Source organism: Scyliorhinus canicula, chromosome 8, assembly GCF_902713615.1.
Source record: "Scyliorhinus canicula chromosome 8, sScyCan1.1, whole genome shotgun sequence".
NCBI lineage: Eukaryota > Metazoa > Chordata > Chondrichthyes > Carcharhiniformes > Scyliorhinidae > Scyliorhinus > Scyliorhinus canicula.
The window spans coordinates 41,237,598-41,262,824 of NC_052153.1; the positions used below are offsets into that span (position 1 = coordinate 41,237,598).

The following is a 25,227-nucleotide window of genomic DNA, read 5'->3' on the forward strand; positions in this document are numbered from 1 at the left end:
GGCTCTGTTACAAAGTCAGAGGCAGGGAGGGGGGTTGGTGACCCCAGTGCCACTGGCACCAAAGAAGTATACAGGGAGTTCTGTGTCCGACTATTAAGGTGAAATGAAAAAATGAAATGAAAATCGCTTATTGTCACGAGTAGGCTTCAATTAAGTTACTGTGAAAAGCCCCTAGTCGCCACATTCCGGCACCTGTCCAGGGAGGCTGGTACGGGAATCAGTTGGATCTGGAATCAGTTGAGGAGGCGCATGTCAGTGCTGACACCACTGTACAGGAACCACAGGTTTAAGACAGTGGAGAGGGGAATTGATGGGATGTACAGGCAGTGGAAGGAGGAGAGGTTGAAGCGGGTCAGGGATACGTTCTCGGACGGGAAATTCGCTGAGTTAGATGATCTGCAGGAGTGGTTTGAGTTACCGAGGGGGAGTGAGTTTAGGTACTGGCAGGTGAGGGAGTTGCGCGCAAGGAGCTATTGATGTTCCCCCAACTACTGGAGTACACACTGCTGGAGAAGCTGATGTTCCCAGATTTGGTGGCGAGGGCAGAATCGAGGACATTTGCAGATGGTTGGGAGAGCAGGGGAAGGCGCTGATGGAAAGGATCAAGCAGAAGTGGGAGGGAATTTAGGGAGGGAGATAGGACGGTGCTCTGGAGTGAGGCGATGCAGAGAGTGAACTCAACTTCCTCCTGTGCTAGAATGAGCTTGTTTCAGTTTAAAGTGGTGCACAGGGGACACATAACTCGGGCTCAGGTGAGTGAGTTCTTCCCGGCGGTAACGGATGGATGTGAGAAGTGTGGGAGGGGGCTGGCAAATAATGTTCACATGCTTTGGGGTTGCGAGGAGTTGACGAGTTTCTGGGAAGCTGTGTTTGGGATCTTATCGAGGATAGTGGGAGCCAAGGTGAAGCTGGACCCCATGGTGCCTATCTTTGGGGTTTCGGAGGTGACAGAGCTGCTGTAGGGGAAGCGAGCCCATGTCCTGACCTTCGCATCTCTGATTGCCTGGCAACGGATTATTTTGAATTGGAGGTCAGAGACTTCACAGAGGGTGGAGGCCTAACTGGGGGATCTGTATGTGTTTCTCCGGCTGGAAAAGATTAAGTTTGCCTTTTGAGGGGGGTCGGGTCGGAAGAGGGCTTTGAGGTACAGTGGAGGCAGTTCATAACGAGGAGCTGTTCATTGGCAGGGCGGCGGTTGGCGGGGGGGACACGACACTAAAAGGGGGAAAATGTACAAACTGTTAACTTTGATTTGTTGGAATGTGGTTCTGTTGTTATTGTGTCATTGTTTACATTTGTAACAAAATGTCTTTTATATAAAAAATAATTAGAGGAGCACAGATATCTTGGAGAGTTGTTGGATTTACCATTACACAGATAGGGAGGGGTACGGTCATGGAAGAATTTGAAAGTAAGGATGAGAATTTTAAATCAAGACATTGCTTCACTGGAAGTCAATGTAGGTCAGTGAAAACAGGGGAAGAAGAATGGGATTTTCTGCAAGTTAAGACACTTGCAACAGAGTTTTGGATGAGCTCCAGTTTATAGAGGATAGAATGTGGGAGACCAGCCAGGAGTGCGTCAACATAGTCAAGTCTAAAGATAACAAAAGCATGAATGAGGCTTCTCATTCTATACTGCTACAACTTCAAGCATTTGTAGGAGTACAGCATGTGGACATCTAAAAGAGAAGAATGTAGAAGGCAATGAAAGCAAAAGTAAGACGAGTCAGGTATTTTCCTTTTTCCAATAATTGCAAATTGTATTTTGACAACCATCATATCCAATTCAGGAATTTAGTGCACTATTTTCCTGACACTGCCAAGGGTTCAGAAGCTATTCCTTACTTTGAGATCTCGATGAATGATTGGCGGTTTCTGTTTGTGCATATGTTGCACTCCACGACAGGTCTGATAAAATATCTTGAGCACTGTATTGCATGGTAGTGGGTTATTTGCTTCAGCCCTCTTCAAAAACTCAACCAACTGGCCTGGAAACAAAAGAGAGCAAAAAGATTAACAGTTATTGTTTCAAGTCCTTAAGTTGTGAAAGTATATATGAAAATGGATTATTTTTCTTTTACGTCAAGTCTTGATTAAACATCGATCAGACGAGGGCATCCACAAAGGAATAAGCAAAATCATTATACATCCATGCTAATATTTAACTTTACCTTTACATAGTTCTGTGAGTATAAGGTATTCTCCTTGTCCAGTATCAGATTCTTCTTTCCCTATGGAAGCCGCTGAGCTAAACTGCACAATGTTTGGATGCCCTGAAAGTTTTTTCTGAAGTTGCTTGGTCAAGGAGTATGCTGTTCATTGAGCTAAAGTGTAAACATTTAATTTATTTTAAATATTAATTATAAAGAGTGCCATACTGGGAAACGGGATGCGTAATCTTTTAAAACCATCTTGTACACCGGAATGCATGGGGAAGTGGCGAATTAAAGGGTGAACGTAGTGATCTTGCAGTCCCTATCTAATGTTAATATGCCCTCTCTCACTAGTGAGCCTATCAGCAGCAAATGCAAGGGGGAACCAGCCTGTGAATGGATGAACAGCTTTACAGCATTTAGCAAGTATAATCCAGCTGAATGTCCAACACGTTTGGTGGGCCTAGTCCAGAGAGCTTGGGGGCTGCAGCCCAACTCATGGACCATGAGTTGGATAAGCCTGTTGTAGACTAACAAAAACCCTAATCCACAGAATAGAAATAGCTGATCTTAAACACACCTCTCACGCTGTTGTGAGTTGGGTCAAGAGTAGCTGTGCGAACTTCCACGCAGTATTATCTGATCTGCTTCTCAGCCCTGAATCAATATACGTGCTTGGGGGGAGTGAGAATACATTTATAAACAGGCAATAACACAGAAAGGTCAAGACTTTTCTGGAACTCACTAGCATAACTACAGTGCAATAGCAATGTAGAGACATGTTTTTCCCAGACCAAAGAAACTCTCACACACATGATTTAGAGCTGCTTATGCCACAATGTTAGTAGACACAAATTTGCACCATTTGCAGGTTATGACCAGCCAGATATTCTGTCATTCATACAAAAAACACTAACTCCAATGCAACGACGGGGTCTTGTATAATTTCCCTGCATTCACGTCAGGATCCATGTATACGCAAAAAAATATACACACACCCTAATCAGCAGATAACAAAGGTTTGATTTTTCATGGTCCTTACCTTGGTCTATAAAGCAGTTAAACAAAACACAGCAAGTCTCAAAGCACTAAGTAGCTGGAATAATAATAATAATAATCTTTATTAGTGTCACAAGTAGGCTTACATTAACATGGCAACAAAGTTACTGTGAAAATCCCCTAGATACCACACTCCGGTGCCTGTTTGGGTCCACAGAAGGAGAATTCAGAATGTCCAATTCACCTAACAAGCACATCTTTCGGGCCTTGTAGGAGGAAACCGGAGCAAAAAAGGCACTCAAGAAATTCCGGGGTTAGGATACCGGACCAGATCCCAAAAATTGTTAGGATACCGGACAAGAACCCCAAACAATTGTTGTTAATTTGTAAATCTGTGAGGAAAGGTTACTTCACCCCAGGCGTGATGGCTCTTATGCAAATACAAACTTAAACACAGAATTAAACGGCACTATCATCGAAGAAAATAGCTTTACAATCATCAGTTAAACAATTCTAAACATAAGGAAAAACTTCAACTTACCACCTATGCCCGCTACAAACTCCAAATGAGCAACCCAATACAGTTCAAACAACACTTATAAATACAATTAACAAACAGATTACCTGCTTATATAAAAGTAAATTACTGAGGATGCTGGAATCTTAAACACAAACAGAAAATACTGGACAATCTCAGCAGATCTGACAGCATCTGTGAAGAGAGAAGGGAGCTAATGTTTCGAGTCTGGATGACTGGAAATAGGATCAGTTTTATACTGTTGTTAGTGGGGGGCATGGAGCAATGGGGCAGTATAGATGGCCAACGATAGGTGGAGACTGACAAAGATGTCGTGGACAGAAAGAAAAAGGGAATGTAAGTGCTGGCGATCAAGGCTGAGAAAGGTGCTGATAAATGGTACAGTAAGAGGTTAGAATGGCAGAATAAAGGTAAGCAGTGTGTCAAAGGACAACTAGGAACAGGGAGCAGGTGGCCAAGTTTTGGGGGGGGGGGAAGAGAGAGAGAGCGAGAGCGAGAGAGAGAGAAAGAGAGAGAGCGCGCGAGACAATAGTGAGGGAAAAATGGACCGATGGAAGAAATGAAAATGAATTGATAGACATAAAAATGGAGTGAAGGTGGAGGGGAGAGCTCACAGTCTGAAGTTGTTAAGTTGTTGAACTCAATGTTAAATCCAGTAGTGTGTGATGCACCTAATCAGAAGTTGAGGGGTGAGAGCAGATGGGTTGGACACAGTTTGAGAGTCATATCGACCACAGTGGGTGGGAGACCACAATTAAGGAAAATGAAGACATGTCAGCAGCACAGTTTTGGAAAATGGCGTCATCAGGACAGATGTGACAGAGGCGAATGAACTGGGAGAATGGGATGGAGTTTTTACAGGATATGAGCATGAAGAGCTGTATTCTGTGGGAGTCAGTGGACTTGTAGTGGACAATCTATCCCCAGAAAATAAGAAAATGCCGGAGATGAACAACGTGAAGGTGATAGAGGGATGGAAATTGGAAGCAAAATTAATAAATGTTTCCAAGAGCAGATGGAAAAATGAAGCTGCACCAAAACAGCTGTCGATGTACCAATAAAAGTGTTGTTGGGATGGGCTGGAGTAGGACCACAACAAGGAATGTACCACATACCCCATAAAGAGACAGGCAAAACTGGGACCCATGACGGTACCCATACCACACCTTTGGCTTGGAGGAAGTGGGACAACTTAAAGGAGAAATTGTTTCGTGAGAGGGCAAGTTCAGCCAGACGGAGGAGTGTGGTGGTGGATGGGGATTGTTCAGACCTTTGTTCGAGGAAGAAGCGAGGAAGAAGCAGAGAGCCCTCAGACCATCCTGGCGGGGAATGGAGGTATAGAGGGATAGGACATCCATGGTAAAGAGGAGGAAGTTATAGCAGGGAATTGGAAGTTGTTGATGTGATGTATTGCACCAGAGGAATTGTGGATGTAGGTGGAAAGGGACTAGGCAAGAGGAGAGAGTATGGAGTCAGGATAGGAAGAAATTAGTTCAATGGGGAAGGAACAGGCTGACACAATGGGCCAACCAGGACAGTCCTGTTTGTGGATTTTGGGGAGGAGGTAGAAGCGGGCTGCCTGGGGTTGGGAGACCATGAGGTTGGAAGCTGTGGAGTGAAGATCTCCAGAGGCAACGAGGTTAGTGAGTCCTGGAAACAATGGCTTGATGCTCGGTGGTGGGGTCATGATCCAGGCTGACGTAGGAGAAAGTGTCTACGAGGTAGAGGTCAGTACACCAGACAACAACAGGCCACCCTTGTTGGAAGGTTTGATGACAAAGTCAGAGCTGGATCTGACAGAGCAAAGTGCAGCAAGTTCAGAAGGAGATAAGTTAGTGTGGGTAAGAGGAGCAGAGAAATTGAGAGCGTGATGTCACGGCAATAGTTCTTAATGAAATGATCAAGAGCAGATAGCGGGTCGTGGGGTTGGCTGAGGAACCTTGGTGAGTTACTGCAGTGCATCTTGTAGATGGTACACACAGCTGCTACTGTTCGTCGGTGGAGGGTTTGAATGTTTGTGGCAGGGGAACAATCAAACGGGCTGCTTTGTCCTGAATGGTGCCGAGCTTCTTGAATTTTGTTGGAGCTGCATGCATCCAGGCAAGTGGATAATATTCTATTACACTCCTGACTTATGTCTTGTAGATGATGGACAGTGTAGATGATGGACTGATGGGGATGGTAATTGGCTGGATTGGATTTGGTCAGCAGTTTCTTGATATCACGTAAAGTGAATCATATTGGCTGAAGACTGACATCTGTGATGCTGTAGAGTTCTGGAGGAGACCAAAATGGATCATCCACTCAGCACTTCTGGCTGAAGATTGTTGTGAATGTCTCGGCCTTGTCTTTTGCACATTCGTGCTGGACTCCTCCATCATTGAGGATGAAGATATTTGTGGAGCCTCCTCCTCCAGTGAGTTGTTTAACTGTCCACCACCATTCACGGCTGGGTGTGGCAGGACTGCAGAGCTTAGATCTGATGCATTTGTTGTGGAATCGCTCAGCTCTGTCTATCACTTGCTGCTTATGCAATTTGGCACACAGGTAGTCCTGTGTTGTAGCTTCACCAGGTAAACACCTCATTTTTAGGTACGTTTGTTGTTGTTCCTGGCATGCTCGCCTGTGCTCTCATTGAACCAGGGTGATACCCTGGCTTGGTGGTAATGGCAGAGTGGGGGATTTGCCGGGCCATGAGGTTATAGATGGTGGTTGAATGCAATTCTGCTGCTGATGGCCCACAGTGCCTCATGATTGCCCAGTCGAGTTGCTAGATCTGTTCTCCGTCTATCCCATTTAGCATGGTGGTAGTGCCACACAACATGATGGAAGGTATCCTCAATGTGAAGACAGGACTTTGTCTCCACAAGGTCTGTGAGGTGGTCACTTCTACCGATACTGTCATGGACAGATGCATCTGAAGCAGGCAAATTGGTGAGGATGAGGTCAAGTATGTTTTTCCCTCTTGTTGATTCCCTCACCACCCGCTGTAGTCCCGGTCTAGCAGCTATGTCCTTTTGGACCCAGTCAGCTTGGTCTGTGGTGGTACTACTGAGCAACTCTTGGTGATGGGCATTGAAGTCCCCCACCCAGAGCATATTCTGCGCCCTTGCCACCCTCAGTGCCTCCTCCAAGTGGTGCTCAACATCGAAATGTACGGATTCATCAGCTGACAATGGCCTGGATGTGGTCATCAGCAGGTGGTTTCCTTACCCATGTTTAACCTGAAGCCATGAGACTTCATGGGGCCCAGAGTGGATATTGAGGACTCCCAGGGCAACTCCCTCCCAACTGTACACCACTGCGCCGCCAACCCTGCTGGGTCTGTCCTCAGTGGTTGCCTCACCTTTTATAACTTCTTAATTTCAGCTTTAGCAAACACACAGTCTAGGTACCTTAACCTTGGTTCTTTAATAATATTCATGCAATGAGGGGATCTGTACAGGGGTTCGCCCGGAGGTGGCAACCATTTATTGACTTCTTTGCGGGAGAGTGAGCGTCAGCAGGGGGTTTGGGAGGGGGGTAAGAGTAGAGTAGAGTAGGAGGGATAAAATGGCGGGTAGTACCGGTGGAAGAGGAGCGGGCTTGTGCAGTATGTTACAGTATTGAAAGTACATGAATGTTTGCATATTTTTGCCTTTTTTGCTTTCTTTCTGTTGATGTCTGTAACTGTTTACAAAGCCAAAAACTACCTCAATAAAATTGTTTATTAAAAAAAAATAATAATATTCATGCAATAAATATATACCTCAACCCTTTTAAGAACCTCACTGCAACAGAAATAAGAAATAATACATAAGTCAATTTCTACATTCATCACTGGGCCAAAGTTTAACCCCACTCACAACGTAAGGGGTTAAATGATTCTCTGAGCCTCCTCCTGCTCCAACTTTTCCAAGCATTTCCTCATGGCATCACAAGGAAGATACATGGGAAACTTATCACCACCAGCTAAACAGACGGCATTCTCGGTTTTTAAAATTAATGAATAATAGCCTGTCCGTCCAGTTTCTGTATGACAAACACCGGAAGCCAAGCTTAATGCTCATTTATAAAAGAAATACAGCATTCCGAAAGCCTAGAACAGGGTGGGGTTAATCTGTTATCATTACAACTTTAGAAATTGTTTTTTGGCTGGTTTGATGCAGGTGCTGCATGGACTGTTCACATGGACTGCCTCACAAAAGTGTATGGATGCTCCGTACATTACTTCACAATACTGTACATAAAGTTAATCTTTTACTTTGAGTGTTCGTAATCAAAATTAGACATTTCAAACAGGCAGGGAACTCATTGTACTTTAATGTTACTCCATATATACTACGCCTGAATGGACACAGGCTAGTCCTTCAACATTAACCAGTCACTGTTTGGGGCAGTTGCAGCATTAATTACAAAACACTCCTACAAGCCAGTAATCAAACAAAACAAAACATGCCACATTCAATTACAATGTGCTATTTAATAAACTGAATAGCAGTCAGTCTTGCTTGAATAGTTGCAGCTCTAATCCTTATTCTACTCACAGACTGTTAGATCCATAGATAAATACCTCTATTCATAGTGGTTTTGTTACAAAAACAAGCTTTTCCTACTACTTGTAGCCAAAGTACTGTTACAAAAACTAAAACAAAAATGCTATCTGAAAAGCATTGGAGTACAACAATAGCCTCACAAAGTTTCCAGATTTACCTTCAATTTTCACTACAATGCTACATGCTAATGTATTGTTAATGACAGTGTATCCATATTAATTCAAGAAAAAAATCCTCACCAGACATTAAGCAATGTTAAAGAAAGTCCTCCACTTCGCTGCTGTAAGATAACCTCTGAACTCAAAGATTGTAGGAGGATTTCACGACATGGCTGTCCCACAAGAAAACAAGTCTAAACTTCATGAATTCCAAATATAAAGTGCAACTGAGAGGTAACTGAGCAGGGAATCTTGCGTCCAAAGTTAAATACTAATCCGTGTTCCAAGAAGTATTCATTCAAAGTTTCACAACCATAAATTACACAAGGCTGATACATCACAGAACAAAGCATACAACCTCTAGTGCAGTTTGATGCAATAATCATACAGTACATTTACTATGCTCAAACATTACTGTTACAATGCTCTCCTGGTCAGCCTCCCAATAGGGGCTATATTAGACAACCGGAGGTGGGCGGCACTTCCGCCCGTGTCAGGAGCCAGCTTTCCACAATTTTATTTTTAAAAATATTTTTATTCTCCTTTTTCACATTTTCTCCCAAATTTACACCCACCAACAATAAACAATAATCAGTAACAAATATGTTAATCCTCATATCAATAACAATGATCCCATCCTCCCACCAAACCCCAAACATTAGCCCGCACGATCACATAAACAAATGACAAAAAGGAATCGTGACTCACCCATGTCACCATTAACACACACAGCCCCCCTCCCCTCCCACCCACCACCCCCCCCCCCAACTAATGTTCGATGTTACATAGAATTACATAGAATTTACAGTGCAGAAGGAGGCCATTCGGCCCATCGAGTCTGCACCGGCTCCTGGAAAGAGCACCCTACCCAAGGTTAACACCTCCACCCTATCCCCATAACCCAGTAACCCCACCCAACACTAAAGGCAATTTTGGACACTAAGGGCAATTTATCATGACCAATCCACCTAACCTGCACATCTTTGGACTGTGGGAGGAAACCGGAGCACCCGGAGGAAACCCACGCACACACGGGGAGGATGTGCAGACTCCGCACAGACAGTGACCCAAGCCGGAATCGAACCTGGGAACCTGGAGCTGTGAAACAATTGTGCTATCCACAATGCTACCGTGCTGCCCAGTTCTTGAAAGTGCATGATGAATAATGCCCATGACTTGTAGAACCCCTCCATCCTTCCCCTCAGTTCAAACTTAATATTCTCAAGAGTCAAGAATTCCAACAGGTCCCCCAGCCACGCCAGGGCACAGGGTGGAGAGGTAGCTTTCCACAATTCTAATCAAAATTTAAAGTGCTGATGCATGGGCGACACATGTAATCATGTAACTAATTTGTGGATCCTGCTGTCAAACTCGGCTGGAGTCTCAAAAGGTTTCGGGTGCTGCGAATTACACAAAATGTTTGAGTCATGAGAACTTCCTGGGAAACGAGCAGGAACATGATTGATCCTTTGCTTGTGGTCACAGACTAATTGAGTGTTCAAAGAATGAAAGCCCTTGTGGTGCACAAATAACACAGGCTGGTCCCAAAGAGCTCCAAGGCCACAAGTGCAGTCAATGACCTCTTGAACTTCAAGGAAACGAGCAACAGCCACAAAGCCCAATGCCCTTGCTGCCTGACAGTCCTCATCGGGCAAGTAATTGATGAATTCACCCACATGACGGAACAGGCTGTTGGTTACCTCTTTTACGTACCCATGTGTACCTGTAAAATACTACTGTTGCCCATGGAGCCCTGAAAAACGCTGGTGGCAAAAAATACTGAGCATTAGTCACCTTGAGGGCCAATGGCGTGGGATATATGCCAAATAGAAATGCCAGTGCAAAGATGTGCGGGTTCGGTGGATCGGCCATGCTAAATTGCCCCTTAAGTGTCCAAAATGTTAGGTGGGGTTACTGGGTTACGGTGGAGGCGTGGGCTTAAGTAGGGTGCTGCTTCCAAGGGCCCGTGCAGGCTCGATGGGCCGAATGGCCTCCTTCTGCACAGTAAATTCTATGAAATCCATGTGGCTGTAGGTATTGCTACACAATCCCACATGTTTCAGTGATCATTTTATTGGACAAACTCTGTCATCTTTGGCATTGTCTCTCCACCACCTGCTGGTTGTTAGTCCTGGTCCTGGGGATGCGGTGACGTGCCAGTACCCATCTTCTATAATGCCTTCCCTGGATGGCTGGATCCTGAACAACCTCTCTCCCTCAGGTGTTGCTTGCTGCTGGGTATTGCTGCTTCTGCTGTTAACCGGTAATGGCCCTCCTTCGTTACATCTTCTTCTCCATACCCTCAACCCTCTTTTGGTTCCCTCTTCCACGCCTCCATGCCCCTCGCCCTACTCCACACAACCCCCTGCTCCGCTAACCACTGACTCACCCATGCCAATCCTGAGCCTTCACGCAAGCTGCCCGTTCTCCTGCTTCCATCCCTTGCACTGCAGAGTTCAACAAAGAAAACCGCTGACCTCAGACACAAACAGACTTCAAACAAACAAACATGAACTGGATACCGCAGGATTCCCGTCAGCCTACTGGCTTAATCTTGAAGGTAGGACATAATTGCCAAAAGTTTTAAAATAATAACTATTCATGGCAAGCATATGTATTATGTAGGAACCCGCCATGGACAGCGCGAGGCCTGACCTGCCACTGCCACTCCGGAAATCAAAATCTGGGCTCCTATTTAATTAAATTTGTCACCTTCCCTTCTCTTAACTGGCCCTATAAAATATGGTCCAACCTGCATCAAAGCCTCAAGTATAGATTATTATCTTTGTTTTCTAATCACGCCATAGCTTGACCCTCCCCATATATGTAACTTCTTCTAGCACTGTAAACCTCTAAGATCTCTACACTTCTCACAATTCTGGTTTTCATGCATCCTGTATTTTTTAAATCGCTCCACCACTGGCAGACATGCCTCCCATACTCAGGTCCTTAGCTCTGGAAATTCCCCCCTTAATCTTTCGACGCTATCTTCTTTAGCTCACAGGGCTAATCGCTGGCTTTTAAAGCAGACCAAGCAGGCCAGCAGCACGGTTCGATTCCCGTACCAGCCTCCCCGAACAGGCGCCGGAATGTGGCGACTAGGGGCTTTTCACAGTAACTTCATTGAAGCCTACTCGTGACAATAAGCGATTTTCATTTTCATTTAAAATGGTGCTTAAAATTTACATCTTCAGCTAAGCATTTGGTTATGTTTCCCATTATCTCCTTACGTGGCTCGGTATCGAATATCATTTTTTGACACTCCTGTGAAGTACCTCGGGACATTTTAACGTGGTGAAGATGCCATAGAAATGCAAGTTGTTGCTGTACTACAAAAAACCCAAATTCATTGACTGACTGCAAATTGCAGGCAAAGTGAAAATGAAATGAAATGAAAATCGCTTATTGTCACAAGTAGGCTTCAAATGAAGTTACTGTGAAAAGTCCCTAGTTGCCACATTCCGGCGCCTGTTCGGGGAGGCTGGTAGGGGAATTGATCCGTGCTGCTGGCCTGCCTTGATCTGCTTTCAAAGTCAGTGATTTAGCTCAGTGTGCTAAACCAGCACCAGTGCAACAGGGACGGTTACTTATACAACTTTTCCAACAAAAATTGTACAAACCTACACCAACTCAACAATGCCTTCAGCACTCATTCAAATAAAGAGAAGTTTGTTTTCTGCACAAGTACTGTGAAAGAAAAGGAGGTGTATAATGGATTGGAGCAGTAAGATGTTTACAGGTTACAGATCTCAACCGGACTGTTTTGGGAACAGAGTACAGAAAGTTAGAAGAACTGAAGGCCAAAATTCGACCAGCAGCTTTGGGGGCTGACTGGGAGTAAGGCAATGTCATCCTGCTGTCATGGTATTTGAAGATCTGCCAATTAAGGACCACTTCCTCTCTGCGGGCATTTTCGGGTGACACGGTAGGACAGTGGTTAGTACTATTGCTTCACAGCGCCAGGATCCCAGGTTCGATTCCTAGGTTGGGTCACTGTGCGGAATCTGCACGTTCTCCCCATGTCTGCATGGATTTCCTCCGGGTGCTCCGGCTTCCTCCCACAAGTCCCGAAAGACATGCTGTTAGGTAATTTGAATATTCTGAATTCTCCCGCTGTGTACCCGAACAGGCGAAAAGGAGATTTTCACAATAACTTCATTGCAGTGTTAATGTAAGCCTATTTGTGACAATAAAGAAAATTATTATTTGTCCAAATCAAAAGCGAGGGTCTGCCACAACGTGGCGAGACCGTCCAGTGAAACCCAGCAGCCTCCATGCCTCCAGGATGGGGAAGGCCTCCTTTTTGTCCCTCATTGCTAAGGAGAACCTGCCTCAGGTGCACCGTCCACCCTCCAAAGCAACAGCACTGCCTATGCACAACAATCCTACCCCAATTGCTAGAATTTACCTGCTGCCCTGACTCCACCTATCTCTCTCCGAAGGCTCCTCAGCCATTGTGGCTCCTTCTCCTTACAGCTACAGCCTCAGCAATGGCTTCCACTAGCAGTCGCTCCACGTGAGGCTGCTGATCTGATTGAGTCAGCAGCTGTTGCAGGGGTTGGGGGGAGATGGAGACCAGTCCAACCATAATTGGGGTTACTGCCCCGGTACAGCCAGTTAATGGGCCACTTGCGGGTATATGTCTCTCGAATGAAACCACTGACTGAAGCAGGGTTACCTTCTGCTTTGGGCCCCAGCAGTCAGATTTCAGTCATTGCAAGGGAATTTAGCCTGAAAACACCTCTACTTATCATGCAGAGCATCAGCTACCAAGAGAATGGAATGCCAATCGCCCCTCCAACCAAGCGATGGTAAAGACTACAAGAAAACAAGAGGGAGAAGAGGAAATAAAAATGAGGTTAACTCCTGGATTCACTTTATCAGGAACATTCAAACTGGTCACTAGCATATAAGCTGCAATATTAGCTATTAGATGGCTACAGCGGAAAGAAAAAATACAAGTCACTACAACAACATTTCAGATAAACCACCAAGATGATTATTACATTTAGAACATAGAACAGTACAGCACAGAACAGGCCCTTCGGCCCTCAATGTTGTGCCGAGCCATGATCACCCCTACTCAAACCCACGTATCCACCCTATACCCGTAACCCAACAACCCTCCCCCCTAACCTTACTTTTATTAGGACACTACGGGCAATTTAGCATGGCCAATCCACCTAACCCGCACATCTTTGGACTGTGGGAGGAAACCGGAGCACCCGGAGGAAACCCACGCACACAGGGGGAGGACGTGCAGACTCCCCACAGACAGTGACCCAGCCGGGAATCGAACGTGGGACCCTGGAGCTGTGAAGCATTTATGCTAACCACCATGCTACCCTGCTGCCCATATATAGAAAGGCTGGCTACATTGCTTATAAATGTGGTGGTGTGTTACAGTTCACTCAGAGTCCGAGTTGCTGTGGAAACATGCATTTTTACATGGATGTTGGAAGTGTGGAGCTATGGATAGTGTTGGAGGAGGCTCCAACTTTCTTTCCATTACATGGTTGACCAGGAATCTCTCCCGCTTATACCGGCTGCCATTGGTGTGCTGGAAGGCTCAGCAGATTGATGCTCAACCTGCTTGGCCATGTTGCGAATGCACCTTCTTGGTCATCAGGTTCTGGGATGGGACACAAACCTGGAGCATCTGGTTCAGAGGCAGGGACGCGACCCACTGCGCCACAAGACCTCTGAATATATGTGGACTTGTTTAAAATTTTCCAACAAGAACATTTCTCACAGATTAGCTTGCATGGAGATTGTATTCATTTCAGGTTGTTTCACATAAAAATAATAGGGACAAAAGGAAACTTAGAACGGCTATTATTTCTGATTTTAGAAATGTACAGAGTTGTGGAATGATGACATGCAGGTTCAAATCTTTACTCTATTAAGTCCTTGATAAATGCCATGCAGCTGCTGTCAAGAAGCATGAAGTGGAGCACCTCCCCAGAGAAAGAATGAAACTACAGGAAAGGAGGGGGAAACTGGCATTTAGAAAAAGCTTCTCACAGCCTCAAAATGTCCCAAAGCTGTTCTGATGTAAGCAACTGCAGCAGCCAATTCGCACACACGGTCCTACAAATTCTGATGAAATAAATGATCGAATAAGCTATTTCTGGTTATGTCAGTTGAGAGATAAATAATGGCCATGACACCAGGGCCTACTCCTGTTCTAAGGTCTCAGTTCTTATAGGGAACTCCCAAGCTCTTCAAGGTAAGTGTCTTGAGATCTTTTATCTCCACTTGAGAGACAGATGAAGCTCAGTTTCATGTCTCATTCCCAAGACAGTGCAGCACCTCCTCAGTAATGCACTGAAACGTTACTCTAAGCTGTGCACCTGGGTCTCTGGAAAATGGTTTGGACCCACAACTTTCTGACTCAAAGCCAACAGTGCTACCACTGGGCCAAAACTAATTGGGTGTACCGAGTTGCTTTCCTAATTTACTGGTACCCAGTCAAGGGCAGCAATGGAGGTTGCCTAGGGAAACTGCTTGACATCCTCTTGCATGCAGCGACAAGGTATGGAGGACAGAACCAGTGAGGAAGAAAGCTTTCAAAGTTAAAAGGTGCAGTTAAAGAGTGGAGGTGGTTTCCTCACATACCCACGAAAATTGCACAAAATTGCACAATCAGATGAGACATATTTTGAATCATTATTTCAACAAAACAAAAGCTATTTTTCCACAAACATGGAGCATTTCAAGGCTTGCTCCTTAAATAAGCAATTTATATGCTACAACCAATAAAACTCGAATAACTGTAAAGGATACCATAAAGCAAACCTCCTGAATGATTGCTTTGCTTTTTTCTTCCTCATTTGACAGAAGTCTCTGTAACACAAAATAAAGATCAAGCAATTCTTCAACAATTAAACAAATTACACTTGACTTTTTAATTATTCAAACACATCAGACACCATGGATTTCTGGTGGATAAAAGCTCAACTTGCATAAGTGACTGCACAAGTAAATTGGTCGGCAGAATAGTTCAAGCAGTTAATTCGTTAAATGTGATCTGCATCACTTTATTAAATTGATAAATTGCAATTATAAAGCACTTTTAATGTCGGAAGATGCTCCAAGACATTTCACACACAGGAGACATAAATTAACACCACGCAATTAGGAGGAGTGACTCAAAGCTTGGTCAATGAGGTAGGTTTTAACGAAGAATCTCTTGAAGGGGGAAAGAGCAGCGCAGAGGGCCAAGTCGACTGACAGGAAGGTCATCAATAGCAGAGGGAGAAGGGAGTCAAAGATGGCTAAGAGGTCAGACTTTTAGAACTAAAAGGGACTGCAGCAACACGGATACAAAATTGGCAAATAATAGGAAGCAGAGAATAATGGTCAATGGATATTTTCAGCTTTGTAGTGGTGTTCCCCAGCGGTCAGTATTGGGACCTTTGTTTTTCTTGATATATATTAATGATCCAGATTTTGGTGCAAAGGGAACAATTTCAAAATGTGTGGATGACAGAAAACTTGGAAGTATTGAACTGTGAGGAGAACAGTGTAAACTTCAGAAGGGCATAGACAAGTTGGTGGACTGGGCAGATGGGTGGGAGGAAAAGTTCAATGTGCAGAAGTGTGAGGTGATGCATTTTGTTAGGAAGAACATGGATAGACAATATAAAATAAGGGGTAAAATTCTTCAATGGGTGCAGGAGCAGAGGGACCTGGATGTACGAATGAATAGACCATTGAAGGTGTGTAGGACAGGTGGAGAGAGCAGTTTATACAACTATCTGTATTCTGGGCTTTAATAATAGGGATATAGAGGACAAGTACAAGGAGGTTATGCTGAACCCATACAAGGCACTAGTTAGACATCAGCTGGAATATTGTGTAAAGTCCTGGGTGCCACACTATAGGAAGAATGTGACGCATCCGAAAGAGTGCAGAAGGGTTTTGCAAGCATGATTCCAGGATGAGAAACTTCAGTAATGAGGATTGATTGGGTTAGGGGATGGGCAGCACGGTAGCATTGTGGTTAGCACAATTGCTTCACAGCTCCAGGGTCCCAGGTTTGATTCCCGGCTTGGGTCACTGTCTGTGCGGAGTCTGCACGTTCTCCCCGTGTGTGCGTGGGTTTCCTCCGGGTGCTCCGGTTTCCTCCCACAGTCTAAAGATGTGCAGGTTAGGTGGATTGGCCATGCTAAATTGCCCTTAAGTGTCCAAAATTTCCCTTAGTGTTGGGTGGGGGTACTGGGTTATGGGGATAGGGTGGGGGTCTTGGTTTGGGTAGGGTGCTCTTTCCAAGAGCTGGTGCAGACTCGATGGGCCGAATGGCCTCCTTCTGCACTGTGAATTCTATGAAATTTCTATGAAAAGGAGATTTGATAGAGATGTTCAAAAATCATAAGAGGGCTGGGCAGAGTAGATAGGGAGAAATTCGTCCCACTCGTAAAAGAATCAAGAATGAGTGGGCACATATATAAAGTGAATTGCAAAAGAAGCAAATGTGATATGAGAGAAGACATTTTCATACAAATGAGTGGCGGTTCAAGTCTGGAATGCACTGCCTGGAATTGTGGTGGTAGCACACTCAATCGAGGCATTCAAGAGAGCATTAGATGATTAATTGAATAGAAACAATGTGCAGGGGCATGGGGAAGACGCAGGGGAATGGCACTAAACCACAGTGCTCATTTGGAGAGCCTGTGCAGACATGATGGGCCAAATAACCCCCTTCAGCACCCTCACAATTCTGTGACTTTATGAAAGCAAAATTCACAGAGGGTGATGGAGCTCGAGAAGATTACAGAGGTGGGGAGAGTGAGGCCAGGAACATGTGGATGAAAATTTTAAATTTGAGGTGTTAATGGACAGGGTGCCAATGTAGTTAGTGAACAAAAGGATGAAGGGTGAATAGGATTTGGAGGTTGGAAGTGGGAGGCAAGCCAGGAGAATATCAGTCTAATTGAGTCTGAAGATAACAAAATAATGAATACGGTCTGTAAACTGTAGATGGAATGAGTTGGATGATGTTACAGAGGTGAGAGTAGGCAGTCTTTGTGTTGAGGAGGATATTGGAGTCAGAGGATCACCCTGGATCAAATATGATATTGTGGTTGCAAACAATTGTTTCAGTCTGACACAGTGACCAAAAGGTGGGGGGCAGAATTCATGGAGATTGTATGGAGTTTGCATCAAGAACTGATGGCAATGGGTTTGATCTTTCTGATCCTTTATTAGAGGAAATTGCAGTTTACCCAGAAGTGAATGTTGGACAAGTAGGCTGACAACAAAGAGGGAATGGAGGAGTTGAGAAAGATGGCAGTGAGGTCAATGTGGGAGTCGTCAACATTTGCATGAAACTGACATCATGTCATCAGAGAGACAGCATACAGAAAGGAGACAGGAGAGGCTAACGGATGGATTCAGAGCTAACAGTAAGGGGGAGGGGGAAAAAAGCATTGCAGAATAAGTTCTGGCTACAACTGCATAATTAAGAATGGAACGAGGAAAGAGCAGTCCCACTCAGCTGGACAATGAAGCTCTCCAGGAGGAGGGAAACACTGGGGGAGGATGATGTGATCAACTTTCTTAAAGCCTGCAGAAATATTAAGAGAAGATAGCAAGCTAGTTAATATTTTTTTTAAGCTGATAATGTATACAGAACTATATCTTTACAAGACAGAACTGTTTTGACAGCATTGGTCATTCTGGAGCGTGTCACTGAAGTGGAAGCAGATTGTTCTCTTCATGCCCAGGTGCAAACACTGTTGCAAAAAGTCAACTGATGCAATGAGAACCCCACAGCCTGATTGACCTTTCAGCTCCTTAAATCAAGGGGCCCCCGGAGACCAACTGCAGTACAGGTTCCTTCAACCCAGCAGAGATCAGCTATTTGATCATAGAAAACAGGTCAAAACACAGAGATGTCTGGTTTGTATAACTCAGTGCAGTGCAAGGTAGCTCAATACTGCATTGAGTGGTGCATTCTCCCACTGAGCCATCAGCGTACTCATAATTTGCTTCAATATTAATGAAACTGGCTGACCCATTTCTCTTTTCACTACCCCCAACCGCACAATATACATGCCAATATCAACAATGATTGGGTCCATGATCAACATAAACTATAGAGTCTGTATGGATTCAATTTAGTGATGGCATAAAGACATCATTCATCCAAAGCAGTACAGACAGTTTGCAAAAACTAAGAGGAGAAAGAAAAATTACATGCCAGAAAGTATTTCAGCAACACATGGGGTTTGAGCTCCTGCTTTGAGGGCTGGATTTCAAGAGCTAGCAGAGAGAGTACACAAGGATGATGCCATAATTGTAATCTTATCAAGATTTCCAAAAGACCTTTGATAAGGTACCATGTCGCAGACGAATAATGGTCAAAGCATGTGTAGTCAAGGGGCAAGCAGCAGAATGGACAGAAAGCAGAGAGTAGGGTGAGGAAGAGCTATTCAGACTGCCAGAAGATGGAAAGTTGGGCCCCAGAGGGATTGGTGCTGGGATCCCTGTTCTGTTGTACACAAATTATATTCATTTAGATTTTGGAATCCAAAACACAATTTCTAAATTTACAGTAATGAAAACAAAAAAATGTGGGAAATACTCAGCAGTTAACGGTTCAAGTCGGTGATCTTTCATCTAAATTTACAGCTAACACCAAATTGAAAGAGATGGTCAAATTGGGAGGGAAGACCGCACCAACGTTCACAATGACATTAATAAACTCGCGGGATGGGCAGTTAATTTAAACATAGTAAATGTCAGGCATTTTATTTTGGTAAGAAAAATAAGAAAGTCACATATTACTTGAAAAATAAGAATCTAAATTAGATGGAGATGCAAAGGGAGTACAAATACACAAATCAGTAACATTGCAAGGCAATAAGACCTTAAGGGTTATTTCTAAAGGTACAGGATTGAAAGGTAGTACAGTTTTATTGTATCAAACCTTGGTTGGACCACACTTAAAGTACTGTGTACATTGCTGTGTGTCACATTATAAAAAGGATATACAAAAATGATACCAGAATTTCCAGTTATATACCATCAGGAAAGCATGAGTAGACCATGTCTCTTTCCTCTTGAAAACAGAAGAGTGAGGGGTAACCTAAGAGATCTTTAAAATTACAAAGTATATTGATAGGTGATGGCACAGTAGTTAGCACTGCTGCCTCACAGCGCCAGGGAGCCGGATCCAATTCCTGCCTTGGGTGACTGTCTGTGCAGTTTGCACATTCTCTCCCTGTCTGTGTGGGGTGCCTCCGGGTACTCTTTTTCTTCACAATTCAAAGATGTGCAGGTTAGGTGGATTGCCCATGCTAAATTGCCCCTTAGTTTCCAAAGATGTGCAGGTTAGGTGGAGTTACAAAGTTAGGGCGGAGGAGTGTGCCGAGGTCGGGTGCTCTTTCAGAGGGTTGGTGCAGACTCGATGGGCCAAATGGTCTCCTTCTGCACTGTAGGAATTCTATGTTCTATGATAGACAGAGTGTTTCAACTTGTGAGGAACAACAAAACAAGGGGCCATCTATATTGTCACCAAGAAATCAATTACTGAATTCCGAAGCAACTATTTACTCAGACAGTGGTGAGAATGTTGAATACGCTAACATAGGGAGCAGTTGAGACAAATATTACAGATGTTCTAAAGGGGAAGCTAGATAAGCATATGAAGGAGAAGGAAATAGAGGGTTATGCTGATAAAGTTAGATGCGGAAGAATGGATGGGGGGGGGGGGGGTGAAAGAGAGGAGGCAATATAGAGCATAAATGCCGACAAGGACCAGTTGGCCTTAATGGCCTATTTCTGTGGTGAATATTTGATATACTTTATGTAGTTTTCCAAGTCTCCTCTGAAATAAATACTTGATCATGCTGAGTAGCAAACACAATTTTATTCACACTCAACGGTGGCATTACATTTGCATTGAGTTGTACATTAAGATCTGACATTCAAACACCAATCCTATCCTTAGGTAACCACGACATGCATGTAAAGACCAACACCACGTGAGATCTTCCTGATATGTGTAGCGCAGATTCTACCACAAAACAAAACAGTTTTAAACATTGCCCACCTGAAGGTACAATTTATCTAGAAACACTCCTCCACTAATTAGCATGGGTGTTGGATGTTGCCCAATGTGGTAAAACAAAAACAAACACTGAACTGCACTTCACCCTAGGCAACGACTACAGAAGTGATGCAAACACCTCTAACCCAGCACAAAGACGGGAAATGCCTGCAAGACAGTGGTTGCAAATAGTTTCAAAGTATGACTCACCTTTAAAGCATAATCTGTTCCACTACCAAGATCTTGTGCTTCATAAACAAAGGCAAATCCACCTGTTAAATCAGAAATACATTCCTAGAGTGAGAACTTGGCAACAAAATACAGTGGACATTATAGACCTTTTCAGGGACTAACAAAGACCTACGGTTTTTAAAAGGCCGTAACTTCATATCAAGGCAAGCACGTCAATTAAACAAATAGTTCCAAAGAGTCATTTGAATCCAAAAACGAGAGTACTATCTTAGTCACATTTTACTCCAAACAGTAGTGAAAGATCTTAATAAGTTTTGTCAATGGCTAAATTATCATAGGAAACAGCAATGGTCAAATTGCACAGCTCAGCTGATATCTGCAGATGATATTTGATACCCGTGACAAAAACCTGTATGTTAGCCTAGAGGCAAGCTCTGTGCGGGCGGGAACACCATCGAGAGGTCTGGAAACCAGTCTTTGGAGCCGGTTTAGCTCAGCTGGCTGGACAGCTGGTTCGTGATACAGAGCAAGGCCAACAGTGTGGGTTCACTTCCCGTACCAGCTGAGGTTATTCATGAAGGTCCACCTTCTCAACCTTGCCCCTCACCTGAGGATCCTCAGGATAAATCACCACCAGTCAACTCTCCCCTCAAAGGGGAAAGCAGCCAATGGTCATTTGGGACTATAGCAACTTTATTTGTGGGTTTCGGGTGTGATCTGTGGAGGTGTGGATAGGCAGGTAGATCACAGTCGGGAAGTGCACAGGGGAGCTTGTTGGGCCAGGAGAAAACTATCCTGTTCCTTCTGGCCCACAGGTAGTGCTGTTACTTCATTGATTCCGTCTTTTCCTCCGCTTTTAGGTTGCCGTGTTTCCTGACACCCAGGAAGCCTGGCCACTTTTGTAGAATCACCACTAAAATCAAGGTGCACAGTCTCATTATAATATTTAAATGACCAACCACTTCCTGCAAGCATGTTGGTCGTCTGCCCCTCCTGCCACCTCCATTAAAACTGGAAGTGAGCAGGTTTGATGGGAGTTCTGTTACTGTTACAGATTATTTTGCATTTTACCATTGATGCTCCCTAACCCACACATTTTTGGAAGTTAACAGTCAGCTTATAAACACTGTAGCTCAGTGGTGGGCAGCCTGCAGCCCAGGGGCCATTTGTGTTCTGTGTGCGGCCCACAAGACATTTTGTTGCCCGTTATCCACATGCAGGGTGGCCACATTCTGCTGATGTCTGTCCACGTAGTGTTTTCCCCGACCGGTATGACTGAAGTGATACACTCATTAAACAAGGGCAGCGAAGATGACTTCCGGTGACGGCGGGCGGGAGGCAGCCGCGCAATGGAGGGCTCCCGTTCGGGAACGGCATTTTCGGGGCTTTAAGCCCGTCCCAGGGTTCATGGAAGTGGCAAAAGCAGGGAGAAGGCACAGAGGAGGCACAGTGAAGACACAGTAAAGGAAAATGTCGAGGGTGAGCAAAAAAACGGCCGTTAAAAAAGCAGCTGAAGGTCTGTCGGGGAGTGGAAAGGTCACCACGGGGTCACCAAGGAAAACGGAGGCTAGAGCACCAGGGGAGGCCGCATTGCTTACGTCTGAAGAAATAACTACGGTGATGGCTGCGGAATTCGAAAGGCAGTTTACAAAATACATGGAGGCGATGAGGAAGGAGATGAGGGAGGTTTTGAGTGAGCTGGTGGAGGAGGCAATTTCCCTGGTGATGACGGCGGTGGCGAGCGCAGTGGCGGAGGTGCGGGAGCAAGGGAAGGCGCTGAAGGAAGCGGAGGAGACATTAATGCAGCACGGTGATCAACTTACCTCAATGGGGAAGGAGATGCGGAAGGTGATAGAGATTAACAAAGATCTGCGAGGAAAAATGGAAGACCTGGAAAACAGATCCAGGCAACAGAATTTGAGGATTGTGGGGCTGCTCGAAGAAGTTGAAGGGCCGAGGCCGACTGAGTATTTTGCTGCGATGCTGGCGAAACTATTGGGGGAGGGGGAGGGGGAGGATCCCTCCCGATATGAACTGGATCGGGCACATCGGTCGTGGAGGCCTGTACCAAAGGCGAGTGAGCCGCCAAGAGTAGTGACTCTGTGCTTCCATAGGTACAGTGTGAAGGAGACGGTCCTGTGCTGGGCCAAGCAGAAACGGGTGGTGCAGTGGGCTGGAGCTGGTATACGTGTATACCAGGACTTTACGCTGGAGCTGGCGAGGAGGCGGACTGCTTTCAACCGGGTGAAAAGGGCACTGTACATAAGCACGGTGCAGTGCGGCATTGTATATCCAGCGAAGCTGAGGGTGACTTACAAGCTCAAGGACTGTTATTTTGGAACGGTGAAAGCAGCGGAGGAGTTTACGAAGGCAGAAGGACTGTGGCAGAACTGAGAAATTGAGAAATGGCCATGAGCCGATGTAACCTCATGACTGTATTTTCTTCTTTTTTGTTTCACTGCATGTGGGTGTATGGGCTAAAGGAGCCAATGTTGTATATATTTGGACAAGGAAAGTGATGGGACTTTCACTCGAAGTGAGGTCTCTTTTGGGTGTAGGTGGATATGCGGGGTTTGTGTGTTAAAAGGGGATTTCTGGGCTTTCCTAGGGCCGAGCAACGGGGAAAGGGACCCGGGCGGGGGGCCTCCATGCTGGCCGGTTTAAGCTGGCCAGTGGACGGGGGTGAGGTGGGGGGAGAGGCTGCGGCCGGGGGGGGGGGGGGGGGGAGACTCTATGGTGACCATGGGCGGTCCCGGACTCCTTTTTCTCCTTTGTTTCCACCGTGGGAGTGTTTGTTTTATTGGATGCATATATGGACAGGTGGGCAGTTGTTTGGGGTGGTGGGAGGATGGGATCGTTATTCTTGTTAAGGGGATTGATTTTGTATTTGTTACCATTTACTGTCTGTGAGTGGGGTGTAAACTTTGAAGAAAATTGTGAAAATGGAGAATAAAAACATTTTTTTTAAAAACAAGGGCAGAGAAGTGAAGTGCCTGCTGATTACACACAACATTGACTGAGACGTGAGCTCCTTCTGCATCCAAAGTGTAAATATTTATTTTGTTTTTACCATTTGAAGTTGATGATAGTTCTATTAATCTATAAATGATTAAGCATTTTCTTAATTCAGAATATTCAGCATGCATTAAACGTATTCAATATTATTCATGGGGTTATAGTTCGTGAACGAGCCTGATTTCAATCTTGCGGCCCACTGGGATGAAGGAGGGACACTCATGCTGCTCACTAACTAGCCTAGGTTGCCCGTCACTGTTGCAGCTGATTAACACAAAGCTTTCAGCACAAATCAGAAAGTAATCCAAATTGAGTATAAGTGGCTGTGAATGTTACGTGAATTCCAAGACTAGATTACAACCAGTCACGACTCATTCAGAGATGGTTTACATTTCAACTCAATTCCCTTCTTCACTCCTTCCTACACCAATTCTCTCCCCCCTCCGCTTGTACCATTTCGCTACTAAAGCAACCACCTGACAGCTCTCAAGTTTTCAATAACATCCTGTTGCAACCAGCGGGATGAATAAGAAAAATCCAGGGTTGTTCACTGACCTCCCCATTCCCATGCTTCCCACAGAGAGAGATGCACAACCAGATCAAACTGCCCTGTCATCTAGGAAATCAGAACAAACCTGCATCCTACCATTTTAACTTCCTGAAAATTGTACAGTTTCAAATTTCTAACTTGTTAAATATAACAGTCATTGATTTTGGACACCTCCACACTCATCAACTGAATAACTGTAGGAAAATGGTCTTGACTTTCACCAGGGCTGTGCTCAGTGCAGCACAAACATTTAAGAATTGGGTCATCCTGAGGTAGTAATTAGGGTGTCTTTATGTTTTAAAAATTACCAAGACCAAAATCTATATCCTACCCACCATATTTGGGCATCATCATTCAAGTTCACACAGTCAACACCAGCAGCTGCACATGCCCACCTCTTTGAATCTTATAAACTGCAGAAACCCATACCTTTGAGATGTTAAAAGAAGACCTTGTCTGCCGTCTTGGGGTGGAAGCAAGGGAATATATGACTGTATTCGAAACTGAGAATTCTCCCCGGTATCCTGACCACAATTTAATCCTTTAACCAAAACCACTCAAACAAAGATTGCTATCTGGTCACTATTACAATGCAATTTGCGCCATCTTGCTCTCTGCAAATTAGTCGCCAACTTTCCTACAACAGAGACTACATTTCAAAAATGTACTTAAATGACTGTCAAGCTCGATCGGAGGTTCTGAGATTGTGAAAAGGACAGAATAAATGCAAGATCTTTCTTTCACCTATACTTGCACTATCACAAATGTACTTGGAAATTCACTTTGGCCTGACTTTCCTTGGATCAGCCACAGAACAATGATTAGTAATTTGCTAGTCTTATTTTAAAATCAGAGCAGTAGCAGGTAACAGAAGCAAATGGTGACAAAGAACCTTGAAATCATTTTATGCCTGTTATTTTAAACAAAAGTTCTGGTTGGGGTTGTTTTGTGTCCATGCCAGAACATCGAAGTTGATTCCAGTCCAATCTATGTCCAAGTTCAGTTCCTATTTCTACAGGAAGAGGACAGG

At 44.6% G+C, this 25,227-nt stretch overlaps 1 protein-coding gene across 6 annotated transcripts in view; it reads right to left on the minus strand.

The window, feature by feature from the left end:
• Positions 1-25,227, minus strand: part of gak (cyclin G associated kinase) — a 191,587-nt gene that overhangs the window by 138,538 nt on the left and 27,822 nt on the right. For 5 of the 6 annotated variants that reach the window (XM_038804411.1, XM_038804413.1, XM_038804410.1 and 2 more), the window contains exons 2-5: positions 20,651-20,712; positions 15,172-15,231; positions 2,174-2,288; positions 1,848-1,990 (exon numbers count right to left, since the gene is read on the minus strand). In XM_038804411.1, the coding sequence (XP_038660339.1) occupies positions 1,848-1,990; positions 2,174-2,288; positions 15,172-15,231; positions 20,651-20,712 (380 nt within the window). Of the gene's footprint in view, positions 1-1,847; positions 1,991-2,173; positions 2,289-15,171; positions 15,232-20,650; positions 20,714-25,227 lie in introns of those variants that run through there. The other variant, XM_038804412.1, reaches the window with a different exon arrangement.